This window comes from Pristis pectinata, chromosome 17 (genome assembly GCF_009764475.1).
Source record: "Pristis pectinata isolate sPriPec2 chromosome 17, sPriPec2.1.pri, whole genome shotgun sequence".
NCBI classification, from domain to species: domain Eukaryota; kingdom Metazoa; phylum Chordata; class Chondrichthyes; order Rhinopristiformes; family Pristidae; genus Pristis; species Pristis pectinata.
In genome coordinates, this window is record NC_067421.1 from 22,866,745 (window position 1) to 22,890,294 (window position 23,550).

At 38.5% G+C, this 23,550-nt stretch overlaps 1 protein-coding gene across 5 annotated transcripts in view; it reads left to right on the plus strand.

Moving 5' to 3' along the window:
* The window catches only part of glt1d1 (glycosyltransferase 1 domain containing 1), a 56,363-nt gene extending 39,618 nt beyond the window's left edge, over positions 1-16,745 (plus strand). For 4 of the 5 annotated variants that reach the window (XM_052032106.1, XM_052032105.1, XM_052032107.1 and 1 more), the window contains one exon: positions 12,331-16,745. In XM_052032106.1, coding sequence (XP_051888066.1) covers positions 12,331-12,477 — 147 coding nt within the window. In that variant the 3' untranslated portion in view covers positions 12,478-16,745. The remainder of the gene's footprint in view (positions 1-12,330) is intronic. The other variant, XM_052032109.1, reaches the window with a different exon arrangement.
* The last annotated feature ends 6,805 nt before the right edge of the window (positions 16,746-23,550 follow it).

Here is a 23,550-nt window from a genome sequence, read left to right on the forward strand (position 1 = left end):
TACCCAAAGGACATGAGTGCACTGTGAAGGATGTACTTATTTTCCTTGGCGAGGAGGAAGCTGACGGGGGACCTGGTAAAGGTTTATTACATTATAAGGAACATAGGGTGGATAGTGAGAAACTTTTTCTCATAATGGAGACATCTGAAACCAGAGGGAAAAGCTTTAAGGTGGAGAGTAAGAAAGTGAGAGGGGATCTGAGGAAATAGATTTTCACCCAGAAGGTGATTGCATTTTAGAACGTGCTGCCTGGGAAGGTGTGGAGGCAGGTCCTCTCACAACATTTTAAATAAAAGTATCTGGATGAGCACTTCAATTGCCAAGGTATAGCAGACTACAGACCAAGTACTGGTAAATGGGATTAGTGTAGCTAGGTACTTGATGATCAGCACGGACCTGGTGGACTGAAGGGCCTGTTTCTGTGCTTTACAACTCTGAAGTGTGAGCTGGTTATGGTAGATTAGAAAACTACATTAAAAGGTATGATGGTAAACAAGCGAAGGCTAACATTTAAAGAATTAAAACATAGTTTGCAGCAACTATATCTCCCCTATGAATCCAACAGGAAAAAAAGGTACAATTATGGCTAAAGAGAAATTAAAGAAACTATTAGGTCCAAATAGAAAGGCTTTTAATGTCATCAAAAGGACTGGGAAAATGTCAGAGTTCAACAAAAGCAAACAAGAACATTGGTAAGGAAAGGAAAACTAGAATACAGGAGTATTCTACTGCTTCAAATGAAAACAGAATGTAAAAGCTATATAGGAAAAAAAGCAGTATAGTTAATGTGGATCCCATAGAGACTGAGGCAGGGAGAATTATATTGGGGAATAAGGAAGTGACAGAGGAATTAAACATTTTGTGTTGGCCTTCATTGAAAAAGATGCAGAAATATTGGTTATTTTGTTATCATCCATCATCAGCCTGCCTCGGTCTCCCAAATCCACCCCTCCCCTACCTGGCTCAATCTGCCCATCATCCTTCACCACTCCTCAGTCCACCAATCACCTCTGTCTCACCTCCCTCACCACTCCCCCTCTTCTTTATACTGGCTAGCTCCTCCCCCCCCCGCCCCCCCCCCCCACCCAACTCTCAGTCCTGATGCAGGGTTTCGAGCCAAAAGGTTGGCATTTCCCTTCCTGCCATAGATGCTGCTCAACCCACTGAGTTCCTCCAGCAGATTGTTCATGCTTCAGATCCCAGCAACTGCAATCTCTTGTGTCTCCATAGAAATCTTCCCAGAAGTAGTGAACAGCAGTCTAGGTCAGGGAGATCTAAAAGACCAATGGGTGAGGACATGGGTGATGGAAAGGAATTTTTTAAATGGTGACATTTCGAGAGATGTTGATGTTGAGAGGTACTGTGGTGTTCTTGTATACTGTATAAATCACAGAAAATTAACGTGGGTACAATAAGTAATTAGGAAGGTAAACATTGGTATGTTGGCCCTTATTGCAAGAGGATTTGAGTTCAGGAGTAAAGTTATCTCTGCAGTTATACAGGACTTGGAATACTGTGTACAGGTCTCATCTTCCTACCTAAGGAGGGATATAATTGTAATAGAGGGTTTGCAAGAAAGGTTCCTCAGGTTGCTTTCTGAAATGCAGGGGATTGACCCATGAGTTGATAGCTGTTGAGAGTTTAAAAGAATGAGAGGTGATCTTGTTGACACATACAGAACCATGTAATATTCCTACTGTGGGATTCCTATGGAGCATACCTGACAAAGTAGATGCAGCAATGGCACTTTCCCACAGCTAGCACGTCTGGAGCCAGACTAGAAAGACATTTCTTCATCCAAAGGGTCGTGAATCTTTGTAATTCTCTATCCTAGAGGGCTGGGGAGCCTCAGCCACTGGAAAGATTCAAGACATAGATCAATAGAGTTTTAGATATTCGGAGAAACAAGAGATATGGGATTAGAAGAAGAAAGTGACACCAAGTTAAAAGATCAGCCATGATCTTATTAAATAGCAGTGTGGGCTCAAAGGTACTATGCCACCTTTTTCCTATGTTCTGGTGTATCCTCAGATCATTAAAATTGAAGCTTTGGCAACCAATGCATTGGATTTACAGCTTGTGGTCTGCTAATGTGATATCTCTTGTAGTTTTACACCTGTCTTTGTAGATTTATAGAAGGTTACAGCACAGAAGAAAAATGTCAACCCATGCTGTCAATGCCAGTTCTTCGGCCTAACCCAATTTCCCAGCTCGTGCACTGTAGCTTTAAGTTCTTGAGTACAATGAGCTTTTCTTTATCACACTTTCAAGCAAGGAAAACAAAATCCCTAACTTCCCTCTGATGCGTCTGCTAGTTATCTTCTACAAATGCTGTCCAGTTATTGATCAGTCTCCTAAGAGAAATAATTCTTTCATCCCAACCCCCTCTATCTAAGCCTCCAGAATTTCCCCTTTCCACTCATCCTATTCTGTTCCACATATAACAACCGCACCCTAGACAATTAGCCCTGGCAAATAGCCTTGTAAATCTCCTTTGTGCCATAGTGTTGTCAATATTCCCTGTGGTGTAAACTGTCTTGGATGCAGAGCTCCAGCTAACAGTGTTTTGCACAATTCCAGCATGTTCTTTCTTTATTGTTGAGGCGTGGAATATATCCCATATGCCGTCTTAATCGCCACCTCTAAAGCCAAGGTTTGCTCTTCAAATTCCTTTCCATGAATGTGTTAACTCTTTTGTAATTATAATTTTTTGTTTTTATTGCATATGAGAACTAATGACTGCAGTACACCCAAAAAATACATTCATTTGATTATCAGGTAACACCCAGGGCTGCCAATGAAGTAACAAGGTATCATTTGTAAGTCTAGTGGGAGTAGATTCTGGCTGTTAGTTGGGTTGGTGTCGGTTGGCATGGTGATCAAGCTGGGCAGCCAATCACTTTGACAGAAGACCTGGTTGATTTTTGAATGCCAGATTACATCATTGGCAGGCTGCCCATGTATTTGCAGTGGTGATGAGCAGCTTCCTTGATAGGTGACCAGGATTTGCGTACTGGATAGCAAACTTGTAACAGGATGAATGCGCTTCCTTGAAGAGAGCCATGCTTGCACTCTGAGCAAGCTGTGCTGGTGCAAAAATATTTTTAATGGCAGCTCAAAATGTCAAAGGTTGGTTCCCTTCAGATCAGTGACATGAGAGCATGAAAGCAAGTCCTTTTACTTTTTAGTCTCCAAAGAAATATTAAGCACTGACTGAATGGTGGAGTGGTTTAACTTTTAGCTGTTGAATCAGCTGCCAAGTAACCAGGCACATGACAGGATGGGAAAGTAGAGTTGAAATAGAAGGCCAGACATTACCTTTTAGAATACCAGGACAGGGTTGAGAACCCAGTGGTTCATGTTTCTTTTAGCCTTGGGTTTTTCCTCCAGTACATTTGTTACATCTGGCAATGCTCCAGTGGCAATAGCATCCAGTCAATGCCAGGCTATACGTGTGAAAATGACGAGTCGGGAACTTTCCTGGTTTAATTTTGTTTTTAACTAAAGATGTTCATGATTGGTAAATTGTCACCTCATTACTGCAAATCACTAGAGTGTAATATGCTGAAAAGACTACAGTTTTATTTGCAGGTGGGTCCAATATTCCATCCAACAAATTGCATTGTACCGATATCTAACAGAGGCTTGCAGATATAACAATGCAACCACGCCCCATGACATCTGGATATTTGAAACTCAGATTCTTCCATTGAAGTTGAAGCAGAGAATTAGAAAAATTGGTGTAAAGATCTGGGGCAGCACACCTCATCTATGCTTAGTTTCTGATCAACAATTCACATCCAAATGCAGTTTTTTTTATTCCAAATATTTTGCAGGTAAAAGAACTACTTAAGACAGTCCATGTCCTAATTTTGGTTCTGTATTTCCATTTCCACCTGTATTCTAGTTTGATTAGAAATTTTTTTTTGTTAAAGTGTAGTAAGGAAACAATTATTCAAACATTGTTCTTGTTTTTGTGCCATTCTCCTTTTTTCTGTAAAACGAAATATTACAACTGAATAATATTTTAAATTAGAAGATTGGGGCACTTAATCTGTAAATTGTTTTTCTAATCTTTGCTTTAAAGTAGATAATCTTCCTCTTCAGTTATCTGCACTTTGGAAACTTCATTGTCTATTAATAGGCCAGAAAATGATTTGTTTTGAATTAAGTATATGAAATTTTTATATTGAAAGCACTGACAGTTTCTTTGCTTCACATACTAGTAAATCTAGTATGTAAAGCATGAATTTCAAAACTGGCATTTTAATAGGAAGAATGCTAATAATTCTTGAGTTCAAAGATTCAAATCAGAGTTTGGCTCTTTTCCAATATTTAATGGGACAAACTGAAGATTAACACGTTTGTCAAAATTTATTTGATGCCAAGAATCTAATATATACGATCTAAATTCCTTTGCCAATAATTTACATTTTTACCAATGGACTGCATGATTATTATTAGAAGCATAACTTGGAATAAACGCTGAAGTTTGTGGAGGTGGTATTGTTAAAGAGCTTCACAATTTTCACCTTTTATGATGGATTAGTTTGGAAATAGAACATTTTTCCTTTTTGGAGATATTAATGTCAATGTTGAGTTATGGTGACATTAGTATGGAAAACCTGGCAAAAGATAGAAAATGCATATTGTAAGCAGGAACAAAACCACAGATTGTTGGAAGCATATGAAGTTTGAAAGGAACCTATAATTATTATACTAATTAAGAACTTAAAATTTAATGTCAAATTGTAGAAAATCTTATCTAATTAAAAATGTAATTATATTCAAGATTTATTCATGATAGTGATTAAAGATTTCTTGCTTTAACATGTACAATTTAGCATAATGAAGAGTCAACAGGAAATTATTACTTTTTGCCACAGAATAGTAGACCATCTCCCAATCCAGTTCTACTTTTAGAGTTTGTTTTCCTTGGTTTTTGGTGTGTGAATGACATACTAAGTGCCGTGTTTAATGCATACTTTCCAGGCGCCAAGAGAAAGTGGCAGTGGGTTTTTAATCATGAGATGTTGTTTCTTTATGGTGATGGTACTTGCACTATACTTTAGATCAGTGATTAGAACATGTTAATTGGGGATTGTGCATTGGATTTGTATTTAACCATTGAGGCCCAGGATTTCCAGGGACGAGAAGTTGTTGTAGATATAGGAGAGATGGTGACTGCGGCAGTTAAATGGTTTTCCAGCATTGCTTTCCCACTCTGCTTCACAATTATCCCACCCCCTTCCAGCCCCCTATCAAATCTGCACTTCTTTCTCCTTAAATCTCCCCATTATAATCCAATGCTTCCTGCCCTGGCTTCATGCAACCTCTGCTGCCTTCTTTCCATGGAATCAGAAGTTTTTCCTATCTACCGTTCTGATATTTATGGCCTTGTATAATGTACCTGACCTTCAAGTAACCTCTCAATCTGGCCAGCCACCAGGCAAGAAACAAAGCTGAACAAAAATCAGTGATGGGCACCCATTAAATTCAGAAGGAGAATCCCCCTCCTTTCCAACTTCAGGAAAACTTTGAGGCCCTGGAACAGTGATTAATAGCTGTGTTTATTTTTTTTATATTTACTCCTGTTTATAACTGGAGCACAGCTGGCTGCCAAGGATTTTAGTTATTTGTTCTGTTGGTTTCTGGAAGTTGTTTCATCATTTTGGCTATATTGGCATTCCTGTGTTTCCCATCTTCAAATACACTCCATTTCAGTATACCTATTAGTGCAGAGAAGGTTATTCAGAATCCTTTCAAGGTTGAATCAATATTACCATATGTTAACCTATAACAACACAAGTTATCTATTTTCCATCCCTGCTGAAACACACTTGGTAGAGCAATACAACACTGAAGAGTCATCAGTTTAATGAAGTTCATGTAGCTGTGATCACACTATGAAAACCATATTTGCATGTTATTAGATTCCAGTGCCAAGAACGTTACATGAAAACAATTACTGCCATACTCAGTCTCTACATCAGAGCTTTGCTAAGGTTTGTGAAAATGTTGCAATTTGGTTAGCCTCTTTTTTTTAAGTATTGAAGTAAAGATTTAACAGCAATGCCAATTTAGCAGTCGGATTAGATTGCAGTGATTATACATGCGGTTAGATGGCACTTAACAATTGACATAAAGTTGTTGCAGTATGCTGTATTACTTTTGGAAAAAGATGAAATGAAGTTCTAGATTTCGCTGTTAATAGTGTTACTGCAGAAAGTGACACAAAAGAGCTGATCTGCAGTTACTGCTAGAGTGGTAATTTAATGGCAGCATCTGTTTAATTTTACCCAATATATATCGCATAACGAGCCTTGATGCACTAAATGAAATAAGATTAAGAGAATCTAATTGATTGATGGGTTATTATGTTCACAGACAGATGGGGCACTTAGATAGTATCTGTGTAGAGAAGCACAAAAACTAAATGGGTACACTTGCCTTTCATCTTAATTGTGCGAATCAGGCTTGGGGAGAAGGAAAGTGAATTTTCTGCCCACAAAGTGTCATTGGGTAGTAAAGGAACGGAAAGAATTTTACAAACTGACTAACAACCAAATACACTTATTGTCCCTTGGCAAGAAATGATATGGCTATTCCAGTTCTAAATCTCCTGTTGGCAGCACAATCAATTTTGTTCCCATTCTGAAATCCAAATCACAATTTAATAGATATTCCACACTGTAGTCATACACAGTCAGTTTTATTAAAAAAAACATGTTTGTTTCCACCACCAAATAGGAATCTGATTGGTTCACGACTTTACCTGAAGAGTAAGTGCATTTTTGTTGGAAAGAAGGATCCTAGTCATGATCCACTTTTGTCTACAGGAGGAACGGGAGCACAACATGAGGCCATGCAGAGAAGTGCCCTGCAATTCTGAAACTATTGCTGGCATTGACAGTGTTAGATCTGCATCGAGACAGACCAGACACTAAATCTGTCACTAACCCAGGCGTACTTGTTCCAAAAACTGGTTTTAATGTAGCCTTTTGAGCCTAAATAATGATGAAGAAAATTAGAATTTGCCTGGAGGTGTTAAAACAGATATGTGGAGGACTCAGCACTGATATCCTTATTAGAACCAATCTTCATGGGGCAGAGTATCTGGGATCCACATACAATCATTGCAGTTGTGTTGTGTACTGGCTGATGCATAGTATCAGGTTTCAAGATGATTCAGGTACAAGAGAGAGCATGTACAGGATTAGCAGCTTTGGAGCTTATGATATAGAAGGAATTGTCTTGTGACTGTAGGAACAGGACTCCATTTCATGTTCCTGTCTCAATTTCCTGCACCATTTCGTGATTCCCTGCCTGACATCATGTTGTGCTCCCATTCCTCCTATGGACAGAAAGAGACCCTAACCAAGATCCAACCCTCCAACAAACTCTTACTCTTTTTAGGTGAAGTCTTAAGAAAATTTCCCTTCATAAATATTGATAGAATGTTGAAGTCCTGAGAAAATGTCTCGGTAGGTCTTAAGAACATCAGTCTGCCAGCAGCAGCTGCTATTGCCCTTCCTGGTGATGTACCTTTTTAAGTATCAGGGAAAAACCAACACGACAGCTTACTTACACCCATTGTGGGTCACTGTTATGCTGAGAATGGCATGCACCCTCCCAGGCAAGTAGCATTTTTGAGTAGCAGTTGACTTCTTATTGATCCACCAGCAGTTGTTTCTAGTGAGTGCTGCAACTCTTTCCCAAGATGGTCAAATGTAGATGATGGTTATTTCAGCTCAATATACCACCTTGTTCACATCGGAGGGTCTTAAGCACTTAATGGGGTCATTGTGAATGGGTTCCTTTGTGTTTTTATTTCATCTAAAACATGGGGATACATTATGGTGCCTGTAACAATTCCCAAGTAAAATGTTTTTTGTGATCCTTAAGTGTAGAATTTTGGGTAAATAATAAGAGCAAACTATTATTGTGTTTATTAAGTGTTAATCATATATACATTATAGAATACACATCCATGTATATTGATTATTTGAGGCAAATCGTGTTGGTGATCAAGGAAAAATGGAGATATGAGACTGCAGATGCTGGAATCTGGAGCAACAAACAATCTGCTGGAGGAACTCAGCGGGTTGAGCACTATCTGTGGGGGAGGAAGGAAATGTCAACTTTGACAATTCCTTCCCCGCCCCCACCCTCCCCAACACAGATGCTGTTCAACCTGTTCAGAGAATCAGAGAATATGGGTGTTTAATGGCAAAGTGAACTAAACTCACAGGAACTATTGTGATCTTATTGAATAGTGTAGTAAACCTGGAGTTCTGTGGCCACCCTTTCTGATTATTACATTGTGCTCATTAATATTTTCAAAGATTGTATAATGTTGTGTGTCACCAGCAAGAGATTTTTTGGTTTAAAATTGTCAATAAAGAATCTGTCATTGTTGGTAAAGATAAAATCTTCAAGCAGAATTATTGAATTATAGAATGTTTTCCTACAAGGCGTGATTTAAGACTGAAGCTATCTTATCTTTGTGGAAAAAGAGGATAACTGTTTAAATTAGTGAGAGATGAGGATTACGGAAAAAGCAGAACAGTGGGGTTCACTTTGATTATTCTGGCAAAGATTTGCTGCTGATCTAAAGAACCCATGGCCTCGTCCAATGTTATAAACTACTATAGCAATTTTTCACAATCAATCCTTCATCCTTGCAAAGCAGTAAAGCATTCAGATTTGCAAAGTTATCATTCCCAGGTATGCATTTTCTCTATCTTGACTAATGTAACCTTTTTCTAAGTTAGATCTAGAGTTGAAAATAGTACTTTTATTTTGTAGCTGCATATTTTATAACTGTTTATGTAATTGTAATATTAAATCCCTGGGGTTGAATACTTCATCAGTATTTCAGTTTACACTCATTTATTTCCACTGAAAAAAAATTGCACTTAAAAAAGATATAAGAGCTCAGCTCAAGCCACAATATATCTTTTAATTAACATCTGTGCTGATGATATTGACAAAATAAAAAATTATATAGCTATGCCATCTAGTGACTGCATGAAATAGTCTTAGCAATTTCTTGTAAGAATCCCAAGCTAATGAACCAAATTAGGCTTGGTTGTAAATCTAGGTCTGCAGTTATTTGTGAGACTTTCATCTAATATTTATTGTACCACTTTCTGAGTTTTTAAGACCAATAATTCTGACTTGGCTAGAATAATTGGTCTTAAAAACACCCTGAGTCTTTCACAAACATTCATTACCATTCAAAATCTTGAACATAAAAATGTTAAAATACAAACTTGTATTTGTGAGGTGTAGTGAGGTGTAATGAGGTGTAAGATCTTAGGCTCACTGGAGAAATCAAAAGAAAAGAAGAAAGAGAGAGGGAAATTTGTATTTGTTTCACTTTTAGGCTTAGGGTGTCAGAAGAATCCTATTGTAGTAAACAGCCTTTTGCTTTTAATATATCTGTGCAGACCTAGATAAAATAATTGGCCTCATTTTCATTAAATTGACACGATTTTATTCTGAGTCAGGCTTTTCAGTTAGAGTTAGCTCTGTAGCAAATCCCTCAACAAAAATATTGCTTTTAAATAATCAAGTGCTTGGGGTTATGTCAAACTAATTGATTTTATTATTACAACCCCCAACTTCTTTGGGGTTACAGGTATTACCTGATCTTGGATGGCCAGTTGTCACTGGTTTCCTATGGAGTGCGCACGTTGATGTTGGTTGAAGCTCCGGTCCTCTGACTTTGAGAGTTTTTGCCCACTTCTTATACAGTCAAGCATCAGGCTTGTGCACATAAAGCAGGCAGGCCCAATATCTCCCCCTCTTTCTACCCCCCCCCCCCCCTTCTTTTGATTTCTCCAGCGAGCCTAAGATCACACATCTCATTAAACCTTATAATCCACTGGTGTACTTGATGAATTTTTGTTCATTCCTTTAATCAATGTTGGACTCGGTCTGGCCACCACCTGACAAATCCAATCATCCTATACGTTTGGTAAGTAAATCATGTCATCTTTGCCTTATCTCAGTACCATTGTTCAGTTCAGCTCCACTGACTCCACAGTGTATCTCTAATATAGTCATTATAGTGACCATTCCTTGACTAGGCAGTATACTGCACTTCTCTCAGTAAAACACTGGTTTTAATAATAAAAGTCTATATTATATTAAACAATACTCACTAAATCACAAACGTGTAAATGGACATGCTAAATACTGCTATATTATCACAGATGACAATACCTGTTACTAAGCTTGGTTTAAAACAATTGCAAACTTATCTTTTGCATTCCTTCTGGCAAGAACTTGTGGAAACCACTGAGGGTTCTCAGGATTGAGGAACCAGATGCCATAAGAGCCTTGCTCATTGCAAGAGACTTCCACATCACTGAGAGCATCACAAAAGGCAGTCAAAACTTGCTGCAAACAACAAAAAATTGATAGCTATCATGTCCTCTGACTTGGCCAGAACTATCAGTCTTAAAGACGCACTGAATCTTTCACAGACATTTACAACTATTCAAAATCTTGAACAAAAAATGTGAAAATGCAAAAAGAACGCTTGAAAGATCTAAAGTGTTTTAAACCACCATTAACCATTTAACAAACTAACAAGACATTATAGATTATATTTGGAAAGGTTACTGTGTATTTTTAAATTCATTATCTAAATCCAAGTCGAGCTTGCAACTCTATATTCTGTACCTGCACTGCAATTTCTCTGTAGCTGTGACACTTTACTCTGCATTTTGTATTGTTTTACCTTGTACTACCTCAATGCACTGTGTTATGAATTAATCTGTATGAATGGTATGCAAGACAAGTTTTTCACTGTAGCTCAGTACAAGTGACAATAATAAACCAATTCCAATTCTCTCCACCACCACAACTGCCTATTTGCATCTTCATTATATTGCCCATTTCTGTTGAGATATTTATGATTTAAACATTACAGAATAAGAAAACATTATTCAAAGATATAGAAGGATCTGTTGCTATGATATTAAAGGCCAACTTCAGGGCTCTTTTTTTCTTTTAAAGATTCCATGTTGAGGTTGAGCATTAATATGATATTGCTGATGTTTGTTACAGATTTTTTGTTGTTGTAAAACTACAGAAATAGTAAAGCCACTTTTAATCTTATTCTGGATAATAAAATAGAAAAACAAAAATCCTGGGCAGCTGAAAGAAAGTTAAGTAAGAATGTACTTAATAATTACATTTTTTCTTTAGATAACAAGTGCAAGGAATTGAATTAATGAATACTGTCTGTTTTCAATAACACTTATCTTTAATGGCACTCTCAAATTCCATTACATTTGATTAGACCAGTCATGTCATGTGTCTGTTTTATTGATAACAAGTTTCGTTTTCTTGCATTCAGTCAAGTGTTACTGCCAATTCAAGGAGGATTTTTTTCAAATTAAAACTATTACATGAAGATCCTATATTACTGTTATTGAAAAACATTTGTGCATGACAAGAATGCTGTATTAAACAAAAGCACACTGCAAAGAAGAAACAATGCTGAACATACAGTTGGATATCAGCACCTGTAAAGAGAAAAGGCAGTTATTATGTCTCCAAATCTATTGTGGAGTACTCACCTGCTTTGTTCCTCTGCAGATGCTGACTGTATTTTCAGCATTTTCCATCTTTAATTATGTACAGTATATTTTAATCTGTCTAAGTATCAATTGCAATTTCGGTACATGTTTATATGCTTCCAATTTGTGCACACTGAAATTAATATAGTTTATTTAAACGAGTGGTACATGCAGTTCCTCCTACATGGTAAAATATATAAGTTTGAAGTTGTATAGCATTGAATTACTTCCAAGTGAATCAATGGCAGTAAAAGTAGCAATTGTTAAAAGGGAAATCTCAGCACTGAAACTGTTCCTGTATGGTGCATTACTCACTCACATTTCCATTCATCTATTATGAATATTTCTTAATTTTCAAAGCAGAGCACTAACTCAACTGGCTCGCCTACTTCTCCATAGTTGCCTTGGCATTTGTGTTTGTAAGAGTCATAGATCTTAAGCTAGTTTTTTTATGTACAGTCTTCACCCTTTGTCATATTTAAGTGATGGCACGACTGAAAAGAAAGGAAAGTTTAATATATTTTACACATGGGGCTTAGGGTCCTAAAATGTATAGTTCAAAGCAGAGGAATACAGTCAAAGTGTCAGTAAAATGTAGGGAAACCAGATGAATATTAAAATGGTTGAAAGTTAGCCTATTTTGGAATGGGGTAATAATTAGTTAATTTATATATTTTATCCAAATTCTATTTGGAAGCAGCATACAGTGAAATTGTAATTTTCTTTTCCTCCTCAGGAATTTGTCGAATTATCAAAAAGACTGATCAGTGATACTGGTTTGAAGGAGAGCATTGTGACTAAAGCCAAAGAGTATGTGGAGAAACACCACTCCAAGAACTCTGAGAAGGAGACCTATCAAAAACTTACTGCAAACCTGCTTTAAGTGGCATTGGTCAGGTTGACATTTGAGTGCGATTCTTTAAATGTGCTGCTTTATTAAATAACAGGTAGTGATGGAGGTGTTTGTAAAATTAATGAATATTATAAGAAGATGAGGATAGTTTTTTAAAAAGAAATATAATTTCTGCATTATAATTGTTGATCAAGTAAAATACATGATAGTTTACTCCAGATTTTTGACTGGTATAGAGTGGTTGGTTGGTGCTAAATTTGTACATCCAGTTTACAAACATTTTTTATTTCTTTCTCTAATCTCTGAGGTATCAAGGTATAAATTTGGCAGTGAAATATTGTGTGAGGCACCAATCAAATATGCCCTATCTTGTGCTTCCTTGAGTCAGTCACATTTGTCCTGAGTTTTGTACAGTTTCATAATTCAATCAACAGTGTTTAGAATTAGAAGTTATCACAGCTTGATATTTCAAATGGTTTTTAAGTCAACATCAAGGGTAATCTGTGGGTGGAGTTTACTTTGTAATAATGTTTGGAAAAGGAAAGGGGAAAAGAAAATTATTTTTAAGTTCAATTGTTGTTCAGTTAAGGGCAGTTTTAATATAAAGTGCATGTCCCTGCACATAGTGCAGCACGGAAATCCCATATCACTACTAATGGACTCGGGAGCAGTACATTATTAGCAGTACAGTGTCAATAATCTCCTGAAGTTGAGCTGCATCCCCCAAGTTCTTCATATACTTACAATTTGCCTCAATTCCTGTATTAAAGGTTGCAGTAATGTATGAAATTAGAAACAAATTTAAGCTGCAAATGACCAATAGAGAAAAGATTGGCCTGAAGAGGAATTTTATCCAAAGTATTAATGTGTCTCTTCACTTGGCAGTTACTGAATGAGGTTTGTATTTCTAGCCAGATTTTGGTCTAGCTTTGCAATTGGTCATAGCTGAATTGTTCACTGGATGGTTTTATTTGGCATCTGCAAGTCAGATATTTGTATGTTTACACTTTTCCTAACACACAGAAATGTCTCACCTTTGTGCCCATCATTTTCCTTACCTGCTCACATTTCTTCTTCATCTGCACAACTCAACAGTTACTGTAAACTAGTGTACAAGTAGGAAACTTATTGTTCAGTCAATATTACTATAGCAAGGAAAATCAGGTTTCTGAACATAACATGTCTTTTAAAAATTGCTGCAACCCTAAAAATGTTATAAAGTCAATATTTATCAGATGAAATTTAACTCCCCTTTCTGCTGTTATCAACCCTATGGCTGCAGACGTGCGCTGTGCGTTTGCCAAATATGTCAGTACTGTGGAAAACATATAATCCATTATAAGACTTGAAAAGCACATTTTTTATTTTACCTCATCTGACCAGTGATGTCAGATGTTATTAGCTGTTTGGTGCAAATCCTCAAACTAGTTTAGAAACTTGGAAGTCTTAAGTAGGTGTCTGCGATGAAATTCACTCTTGGGCTATTTTCATATAAATCAAAGGAGACTGGTGTTGGTTTGAACCATTGTGCCATAAATCAAGTCAGATGAGCTGGTGATCATTATACTTGTAGCATGGATACACTTTATGTGCACTTCTTTTCATGTGCACTTTGCATTCTTTAGAATAACATGGCAAGGTGAGATCCTCTGATAAAAGTCGTACCAGCCACTCTGGATGTGAGTGTCCACATTCAGCAAATTAATAGAAGATACTGCATCACTATCATTAAAATAATGAGGGAATCGAAAGGGAGGTAAAACTAATGTGTATTCAACTGGATCACTTTCTTATATTTATACTTGATTTCCAAAAGTGGACAAAATAATGTGCTTTTATATTGGGGATTTTGGTTTAAACAGCGTCTCTTTCTATGTTTTATATAGAAAACTGGGAATCTTCTTCAGTAAAGTGTTTTTGTATTCAAGATGTGTTGTTCCACAGCAGTTTTGTCACTTAAGATTTGATAATAACTGGGTTCTTTTAATGAGCAAGTACGGAGTTGTAAAATGGCTTTTTTCTGTGCAGTGCCATGTTGTCATTCTGTGATCATTCAATTATTAAATGCAGGTCAGATCCAGACATTGCAATTAATGGTCTCCTCTTAGAAGTTGCCTTTTATTCCCAAAATTCCATCAAAATGATGCATTTCTTTTGCAGTGTTTTAGTAACAGATAATGACCCAAAATTTCCTGTAATAACTCATTGATATGCACCGTAAATCATGCTGTTCCACAAGTCAAACCTTGCATTGAAATGCATTCAAATTTCCTTGTTCAGGAAATTTGAATATCCTGTAGTGAATAATACAGCAAGGCTTTCAAAGCTCCATAGCCAATGGTTTATCCACCCACATCAATTAAATAGTTAGCAAATCAATATTACCACGAGTAGAGCCAAAGCATTCTGAACCTTAATTCTTTTCCTTTGGACGCTAACAGAAAATTGTTCAAGTTATAAACACAATCAACCATTTTGTCTAGTTTTTAGGTACGTTCTACATTACATGATTTTATTTTAACCATTTGTTTAGAAGATAAGTTGGTAATTTATTACACCAAAAAATTCTCACATTGAAAATGCAGTCACTTTGATCAATTGCATATACAGGATCATCAGTGCTCTATACTACACACAATATACACTAAATCTAATGCACAATGACAATAAAGTGTTTTGAAGGGATTGGCTGGAAATATATCAAGAGAGTGCAGAGATCTTATTTTACATTACTCATTTTTTTGAATGCTTGAATTTAAGTACATCCACAGATCAATTAAGTTGATTAATGATTTTGCATTTAAGAATCAACACAACAATAACTTAATTTTGATGATGAAATGCCAAAGCCTGTTTTTACTTTGTATGCATTTTGGTCCATGCTGCAGTGGTGAAGATTTTGCTTTCTCCATTGTACTTTTGCCATTGTTTGAAAAATCCTGTGCAGTGGGATCACAAGTAGCCCATTTAGCCCCTCAGTTCTTCTGCCATTTATAAAGATTATAGTTAATAGTCATGGAGTCATACAGCACAGAACCAGACCCTTCAGCCTGCCATGTCTGTGCCAACCATTAAGAACCTTTCTAGACTAATCCCATTTTCCAGCACTTGGAGCGCAGCTGTCTGTGCCTTGGCACCATGGCAAGTGCTCATCCAGATACTTAGATGTTGTGAGATCCCCTGCCGCCACCTCCTGCTGGGTAGTGCCTTCTGGATTCCAACTAGCCTCTGGGTGAAAAAATTCTTCCTCAAATCTCCTCCAAGTCTCTCCCCCTTACATTAAACCTATGCCTTCTGGTTTTATTTACCTCTGCTATGGGGAAAAGTATTTTACTATCTACGCTATCTGTGTCCCTTATAATTTTGTACACTTTAACCAGTTTTCCCCTCAGGCTTCTCATCAACAAACCCTACTGATCCAGTCCCTCTTCGTAACTAAAATGCTCCATCCCAGTGAAACTCCTCTGCACTCTCTCCAGTGCAATCATCTCCCTCCTATAGTGTGGTGACCAAAACTACACACCACATTCCAGATGTGGACTAATGCATGCCTTGTAATGTTGTATCATAACCTCCCTGCCCTTGTATTCTACGTCCTGGCTCATGAAGGCAAGTGTCCTGTTTGCCGCCTTCACCACCTTATGTTGCCAACCTCAGAGATCCTTGAAGTTGTACACCAAGGTCTCTCTGTTCCTCAATACTCCCTAGGGCTCGGGAGTATGTTCCAGCCTTATTAGTCCTCCCAAAATCGCAACCCCCCCCCCCCCCACACACACACCCACACACATTAAATTCTGTCATCTAACCCCATATACCTAACTTTTATCCCTTGATATCTTTAGTTATAAAAGCCTCTTTATCAATTACAGATTTAAAATTAACATTTGGCCTAGTATCATGGCTGATTGTATTGATAGGTAACTAGTGGTTCCATGGAGAGTTGCTGGATGGCAACAATGCACAAGTCGGTGTATTCTTGACATCCACACTAGTGCATTGTAAAATAAAAGTCACAAATGTGCTGATGGTCAGACACTCGCTCATCCGAGCTTCCACCCCTCCACTGGACTTGGCACAGATTCCTGGGCAGAATGTTGAACTGAGGAGCTAGATGTACTTCATATCCAGGCTCTCAGCACAGGGCATCCCCATTCATTTGAGGAAGGGGTGGGGGGGTGTCACCAATCTGGATTGAAAGGATAAATGGCTAAAGTAAAGAAAATTAAACCACTCTTCATGTCTTTAATTAATTTCTGTAACTTGAGTGTCTTTTAAGTAATTTTTTTATTTGATGACTTTTGTTACTTTAAATGTATTACATTCTACTGCAATAAATTATTACTACAGTACTGTTTTCTATTTGGGTCACGTCTAGTTGTGTTCTTGTTATAAACCAACCTGGATTTCCCATGTTTTACATTTCTGATCATCATAAAGAAGCATTTTTCCTTCTAGGACATGATTTGAACTTCTGGGGAGTAGCCTGGAAGGGAGTAAAACAACTGGAGGATTATATCATGTGTTGCTGTACCCCAACAGAATCTGGCACATCTGCAGCTAGTGGCATTCTTTGCTCAGCAGACAGATTCTGTATTCTTGCAACAGCTGGTACTTTAATTAAAGTTGACAAAGCTGGTGCTGCAGAATTAGCATTCAGAACCAAAAGACATTGACATTTTTGGTTAATTTCACCAAGGGCTCTGAGTGTTTTTTACTGCATAAAATGAATTGTGAAGTATGCATATTGCTGTATATGCCATATGACAATTCAACGTGATACAAAGGTGAAAACAATGATCTCTACATTGCCTGTAGGGAAAAAGGTAGCAAAACAAGAGTTACTGAGGAACCTGACGGTTAACATTGCTACAAACACTAAAAATATAAGCACAATCTTTTCCAACACAATAATGCTGCTGGCACTAAACAAAATGTGAAGAAAAGTAAAGGATATTAAACAGAAGAGACAGGATCATTTGGAGCAGGTGAATCAAAAAGGACGAGCAGGTTTAGAAATGAGAACAATGTTATCGTTATCTTCAGTGAACACTGATCCTCTGATAGCTGCACACAGTTTTTCATCTTAATATCGTCTTAACTGCATGCCAAATCTAGAAGGGTTGGGACCAGAATCAGGACTTCTATGTGACTTTCATTGATTTGACATGGGCTTTTGACTCGATCTGTCTTGAAGTCCTGTAGAAGATGTTGGCCAGATTTGACTGTCCTCCAAAAATTTATTAAGGTCCTAATCATTTTTCTTAATGACCAGGAGATGGAGTCATTGGTCATTCAAACTGGATAAAACCAGAAAATATCGGAAAAACTCAGCAGGTCAGAATCAGACAGCATATGTGGAGAGGTTGACCTTGTAACAGGCCATTTGTTTTCAGATTTACAGTTCCTGGAAGATTTTGCTTTGGGAAAAGCAAGGTTGTGTTATTGCTCCTACTCCAGCAGTGATTCTTTCCCACATTAGAGACTGGATCCCAACAGAAATTGACATCCAATATCAAATGGATGGACAATTTATGAATCTTTGTGTCAAGGCATCCAGTACAGATCTTTAGTGTGTCGATGATCAGGCTATTCTCACGTGTGCTAAGACTGACTTTCAGTTTGCATTGGATCTTTCTGCACAAACTTACTATTTAAAGTTGAGAAGATTTTTAGGTGCTCTGTCAGCCTGTCTCACTGTCAAGCGATGGACCTTGGAGGTATTTGAATGGAGTATTGCTAAGTGCAGTAGTGAGAAATGATTTTCACTCAGCAGATCATGATGTAGAATTGGAATCAATTTGTGTGGGGCTCAGAAACAACAAAGGCATTAAATATTGGTGAGAGTTATTTATAGGCCACCAAATAGTGGTTGTAATATTGGGCAGGAAATTTAGAGGTGTATGTATCAGGACTAAAGCAGGTCCTGCCCAACTTACGAACACCTGACTTATGAACAGCCCATACATATAGAACATAGAACAGGACAGCACAGGAACAGGCCCTTCAGCCCATAATGTGCCGAACCAATTACATTAGTAATAAAATGCCCAACTAAACTAATCCCTTCTGCCTACACAATGTCCACATCCTACCATTTTCCTCACATTCATGTACCTATCTAAGAGCCTTTTGAACTCTCCTATCGTATTTGCCTCCACCACTACCCCAGGCAGCGTATTCCAGGCACCCACCACTCTCTATGTGAAAAACTTGTCCCGCACATGTCCTTTGAACTTTCCCCCTCTCACTTTAAATGAATAAGCATTTGGGAGACTGGTGGGATGGATTTGCCAGTTGCTGCCAAGTGGGAACTTGGTTCATGGCCCCATTTCCAACTTGAGACCTGTTCGGGTTACAAACAGTTCAGAGGAACCAAACTTTGCTGTAACCCGGGGAGGACCTGTACAGTAAATAGAAATTTAATCTACATATAAATTGGACCAGTCAAATTAGTGGTAATGAGATAGAGGATGAATTCATGGAATGTATGCAAGATGGTTTTCTGGATCAATATATTGGGGGAAGAGATTATTTTCGATTTTGTATTGTACAGAGTGAATGAACTAGTTGCAAAGGGCCTTTAGGGAAGAGGGACATAAATATGATAGAATCTTACCTTGGGTTTTGAAAGTGATGCAGTTCAATCCAAAGCTAAGGTATTAAATCTAAACAAAGGGGGGAATTAATTGGAAATCTGCTAAAAGGTGTGATGGAAATTAGGTGCCTGTTTGAATTAAAGAAATAATATATTATTTCCAAAAAAGGTAACTTAAGACATAGAAATATGACAGGAAAAGTGGTCCATCCATGCCAGAAATATTAGAAAACCAGGAGTCTAGCCAGATTGAGGAACTGAAGGAAATTATAGTTACTACAGAAGCCGGCAAGTTGATAAATCTCAAGTACTTGATCTACATCCCAGTATTTTGAAAGAGTTAGCAGTAGAAAAAGAGGATGCATTTGTCATTACCTTTAAAATTTTGATATATTAGAACATTGAACATTACAGCACAGTACAGGCCCTTTGGCCCACGATGTTGTGCCGACATTTTATCCTGCTTGAATATCTATCTAACCCTTCCCTCCCACATAGCCCTCCATTTCTTTATAATTCATGTGGCTATCTAAGAGTCTCTTAAATGTCCCTTATGTATCTGCCCCCACAACCTCTGCAGGCAGTGCATTCCACGCATCCACCACTCTCTGTGTAAAATAAAACTTACCTCTGACATCCCCCTTGTACCTTCCTCCAGTCACCTTAAAATTATGCCCCCTTGTGTTAGCAATTTTCACCCTGGGAAAAAGTCTCTGAATGTCCACTCAATCTATGCCTCTTATCATCTTGTAGACCTCGATCAAGTCACCTCTCATCCTCCTCCTCTCCAAAGATAAAAACCCTAGCTCACTCAACCTATCTTCAGAAGACATGCTCTCCAATCCAGGCAGCATCCTGGTAAATGTCTGCACCCTCTCTAAAGCTTCCACATCCTGTAATGGTTCCTACAGATTCGAGGATAGCAAATGTGACCAACTTTTTAAGAACGGGGACGGAGAAAAGAGAAGTCTATTGACCTGTTAGCCTAAAATTCATGAGCATAAAAAATGCTGGAATCTACAATGAAGCATCGAGAAAGGAATAATAGGGTCAGCATTCACTGCCTTCACCTGGAACACGCTGGCAGAGGAAGTGATGGAATCAGATGCAATAACTATGCCTAAGAGGTAATTAGACTGGCATTTTAGGCAAAGGCTATGATCCTAATGCAGGCAAATAGGTGGCTAAAAGGTGGACACAGATGTGGTGGGCCAAAGGGCTTGTTTCTGTGCTATGACTCTAACATTAGTTTATGAAAGGGGAATCGTGTTTAGCTAATGTATTGAGGTTTTTGAGGATGTGACCAGTGGAATAGATAAGGGGAACCAGTGGATGTGGTGTATTTAAATTTTCAGAAGGCCTTCGAGAGGATCCCACACATGGGATTAGGGCTGGTAGATTGGCATGGACTGAGAATTTGTTTAAAGACGGAAGGCAAAAGTGAACTTATTTTTCTCAAATTGGCAGGTTATAACTGGCAGCATAACATAGGGATCAGTGCTTGGGTCTCAGCTACTGTGTCAATGAGTCACATGAGCGAGGGCAAATGTCATATTTCTGAGATTGCTGGTGATATGAAATTAGACAGGATTGTGAGAAGTAAAGAGGCTTCAAGAGGATATGGACAAACTAAGTGAATGGGCAAGAACATGGAAGATGGAATATAATTCAGAAAAATGTTAAGTCATCCACTTTGGCATACAAAACAAAAGTATTTTTACAAGATTGGGAAATGTTGATGTTTTAAGGGACTGTGCTCTTCTTTTGCACAAGTCACTGAAAGCTAACATGCAGGTACAGCAGGCAGTTAAGATATCTTTATTAGTCACATGTACATGGAAACACACAGTGAAATGCATCTTTGCGTAGAGTGTTCTGGGGGTAGCCCGCAAGTGTCACCACACTTCTGGCACCAACATAGCATGCCCACAACTTCCTAACTCGTATGTCTTTGGAATGTGGGAGGAAACGGGAGCACCCAGAGGAAACCCATGCAGACATGGGGAGAACGTACAAACTCCTTACAGACAGTGGCTGGAATTGAACCCGGGTCGCTGGCGCTGTAATAGCATTATGCTAATCGCTACACTACCGTGTATGTTGGCTTTTATTGCAAGAGGATTTGAGTGGAGCAGTAAAGAGGTCTTGTTGCAATTATTCAGAACTTTGGTGAGACTGCACCTGGAGCATTCTGCAAGTTTTAATCTCATTACCTAAAAAGGAATATACTTGCCAAAGGTGGGGTGCAGTGAAGCTTTACTAGTCTTGTTCCTGGATGGCAGGGGTTACTGTATGAGGAGAGGTTCAGTAGAATAGGCCTGTAATTTCCAGAATTTAAATGAATGAGAGGTGATCTCATTGAAACTTACAAAAGGACTTAACAGGATAGTTAAAACTCAGTTTGCACTAGCTGAGGAGTCTAGAACCGGGGGCTACAGTTTCAGAATAGAGAGTTGGCCTTTTAAGACTGAGATGAAGAGATTTTTTTTCCATATAGGTTGGTGAACTTTGGAATTCTCTGTCCCCAAGGGCTGCAGAGGCTCAGTCACTGATTCCATTCAGTGCAAGGATTGCTAGGTTTCTGAATAGTATAGATCACGGGATATGGGGAAAGGGCAAGGATATCAATATATTGACATCAATAAGCTTGAAAGAGTACAGAGAAAATTTACATGTATGTTGCCAGGACCTGAGGACTTGAGTTAGCGGGAAAGGTTGAATAGGTTAGGACTTTACCCCCTTGGAGCACTGGAAAATGAGGGGAGATCATACAGAGGTATACAAAATTATGAGGGGTATAGATAGGGTGAATGCATGCAGGCTTTTTCCCCTCAGGTTGGATGAGACTAGAACTAGAGGTCATAGATTTAGGGTGAAAGGTGAAATATTTAAGGGCAATCTGAGGGGGAGCTACTTCACTCAGACAGTGGTGCGAGTGTGGAACGAGCTGCCAGTGGAAATGGTGGATGCGGGTTCAGTTGTATCATTTAAGAGAAGTTTGGATGGGTGCATGGATGAGAGGGGTATGGAGGGATATGACCTGAGTGCAGGTAGATGGGATTAGGCAGAAAACCAGGCCGGCGTGGACTAGATGTGCTGTCGTACTCTATGACTCCGTATGGTGCTGAGGTAGAAGAAGAGCTATGATGTTGCTGAATGACAGAGCAGGTTCAAAGGGCCAGGTGGTCTACTTAAGTAATTTTATTATAAAAGCAGAAAATGTTGGTAATATTCCGCAGGTAAGATAACATCTATGAAAGGAATTAACATATTCAGTCAATGGCATTTCAAACAGGCAAAAGCAAGTTTAAAAAAAAGCAGGTTTTAATTTGCAGAGGGTTGTAGAGAACAAAGGTTGGGTCTTTGGTAGGGTGGATACAGAACATGCCATTGCCTGGAGATCTGAAATAAAAGGAAATGCTCAGCAGGTTAGGGAGCATTTGAGGAGAGAGAAAATGAGTTAATGTTACACGATAGCCAGTTCTGACAGAAACTACAAAGATTGGTTATCCGAGAATATTGAATTTGGAGTCAAGCCCCTGGGTTATAATAGCCAAGACAGAAGATGAAATGCTGTTCCTCAAGCTTACGTTAGGCTTCATTAGGGAAAGGGTCAAAGACAGATCAGAGTGGGAGAGGAACTGAGAATAAAGAGACGAGCAACAGAACGTTCAGAGTCACCCTTGCAAACTGAACAAAAATGTCCTGCAAAGCGATCATCCAATTTGCATTTGGTTGCTCCACTGTTGAAGAGACCACATTGTGAGACTGAATGCAGTACTAAATGGAAGAAATGCAAGTGAATCGATGTTTCACCTGGAAGGAGTATTTGTGTCCTGAGAAGAGGTAAAATGGCAGCTGCTGCATCTCCTGCTGTTGCGTGGTAAGGTGCTATGAAAAAGAAAAATCAAAACCTTGCACGAGCAGAAAATAGGAAATAAAAAAAAGTCCAGTGAAAGGTCATTAACCTCAAACTTTCTCTACATAAACGCTGCCCGTTCTAGTGAGTATTTGCAGACTCGCGCAGCTACCTTGACTTGACCTCCTCCCATCCTGATCCATGTCAGGGCCCCCTTCTATTCTCCCAGTTTCTCTGGCTCCATAACTACTCTGATCTGATGAGAACACTTCCCAACAGGTGCTTCTGAAATATCTTCCTTTTTCCTTAACAGCACTTCCCCTCCGCCATAGTGGCGGAGATTTTATGCTCATCTCAACACAGAAGGTGGTTACTTGGCTCATCAAGTCCATGCCAGCTCCTAGCAGAACAATCCCATTAATTCCCCCCATCCCTCCTTATTTTCCTATACCCTGAAACTTATTCTCTCTCTCTCACATGCCCATCAATTCCCTTTTGATTACTTTTGCCATTAGCATGCATTAAATTTACTGTAGCCAATTAACCTCCCTGCATGTCTTTGGGATGTGAGAAGAAAGTGAAGCACCCAGGAGAAATCCATCCAGTCATGGGGAGAATGTGCAAACTCTGCACAGACAGCAGCCAAGGT